Source organism: Octopus bimaculoides, chromosome 10 (genome assembly GCF_001194135.2).
Source record: "Octopus bimaculoides isolate UCB-OBI-ISO-001 chromosome 10, ASM119413v2, whole genome shotgun sequence".
NCBI classification, from domain to species: Eukaryota; Metazoa; Mollusca; class Cephalopoda; order Octopoda; family Octopodidae; genus Octopus; species Octopus bimaculoides.
In genome coordinates this window covers 70,049,868-70,050,948 of record NC_068990.1, presented here as the reverse complement: position 1 = coordinate 70,050,948, position 1,081 = coordinate 70,049,868, and the positions used below count along the sequence as shown (strand labels likewise).

The window sequence follows — 1,081 nt, the reverse complement described above, 5'->3', positions numbered from 1 at the left end:
TGCCCTTCCTAATGCCAACCACTCAGAGAGTGTAGTAGGTGCTTTTATATGTCACCTGCACGAAGGCCAGTCAGGCGATACTGGCAACGGCCACTATGGAATATAAAAAAAGAAAACAGAATCTTTGTAATATATTTTGGTTTAGAACTATATTTCTTATTACAAACAACTAAAATAATTTGAATCACATTAAAACGCATTTGAAAATTGTCACAAACCATTGCTGTCATTTGTCATCATCATTGGTGTCTTCAGTGTCAATAATTGCCATCATTTTCATTGTCATCATCATTGTTCTTTATTTTTAAGTCAACTCTGATTGAGTAGACCAATGATCATAGATATTCCAGGCATGTACCACACATAGTTATGAAGGTGACTAGCAAGATGTGAAAGTGATTGAGAAATTATTAAAACTCACAGCCACAACATTATGAGAAGGTACTGAACAATTTCTGGCTTTGTGTAAAAGAAAATACAGGAGGATAAGTTAATTATGAATTTATTCATCAAATTCACACACTAATTGCAGGAGTCCTTCAGCACTGTAAAAGAACTTGGAAGGTTGAGCCTCCAACCAGGCCTTTTGTGATACCCTTGAAGACAGAAACTTTTCACTGCAATAAAAAAAAGAGATGCTCTTTTGAAATAAATAAATTAAGACTTACCTCCAAGTGATTTGAAACGTAGTTCCTTCAGACCAACTTTTTTAGTTCCTCTTTCGTAGTTACTTGCTACAAATAAACTGTAGTCACTTTCTTTATGTTTAAAAAGTTCCCTTCCGCGTATAATCTGAAGATTAGTTAGGGGGATGTAGTCCGCATAAACGTCAATTATTAGAACATAACCAGTAATTTCCCTGATAGTCTCTAGGAATGACAAGTCATATTTAATTGACTTGTTATTGAGAAAAACAATTTCCAAGTTGCCTTCAATATATGTACAGTTCGTGTATTTTCTCCGTAGTGAATCATATCTGAACATTGCTGAGCCAGAATGCGTCAGCTTCTGACTTGTACCACGGCAAACTGCAAAAACAACAACAGCAATATTAATAAAATGACAACAAAATAATAATGAT

The 1,081-nt window shown here is 34.5% G+C and overlaps 1 protein-coding gene across 1 annotated transcript in view; it reads right to left on the bottom strand.

The window, feature by feature from the left end:
• LOC106882365 (epidermal growth factor receptor) overlaps positions 1-1,081 on the bottom strand; it is a 205,829-nt gene that overhangs the window by 64,161 nt on the left and 140,587 nt on the right. Inside the window, exon 2 of the mRNA XM_052971277.1 lies at positions 669-1,028. Coding sequence (XP_052827237.1) covers positions 669-1,028 — 360 coding nt within the window. The remainder of the gene's footprint in view (positions 1-668; positions 1,029-1,081) is intronic.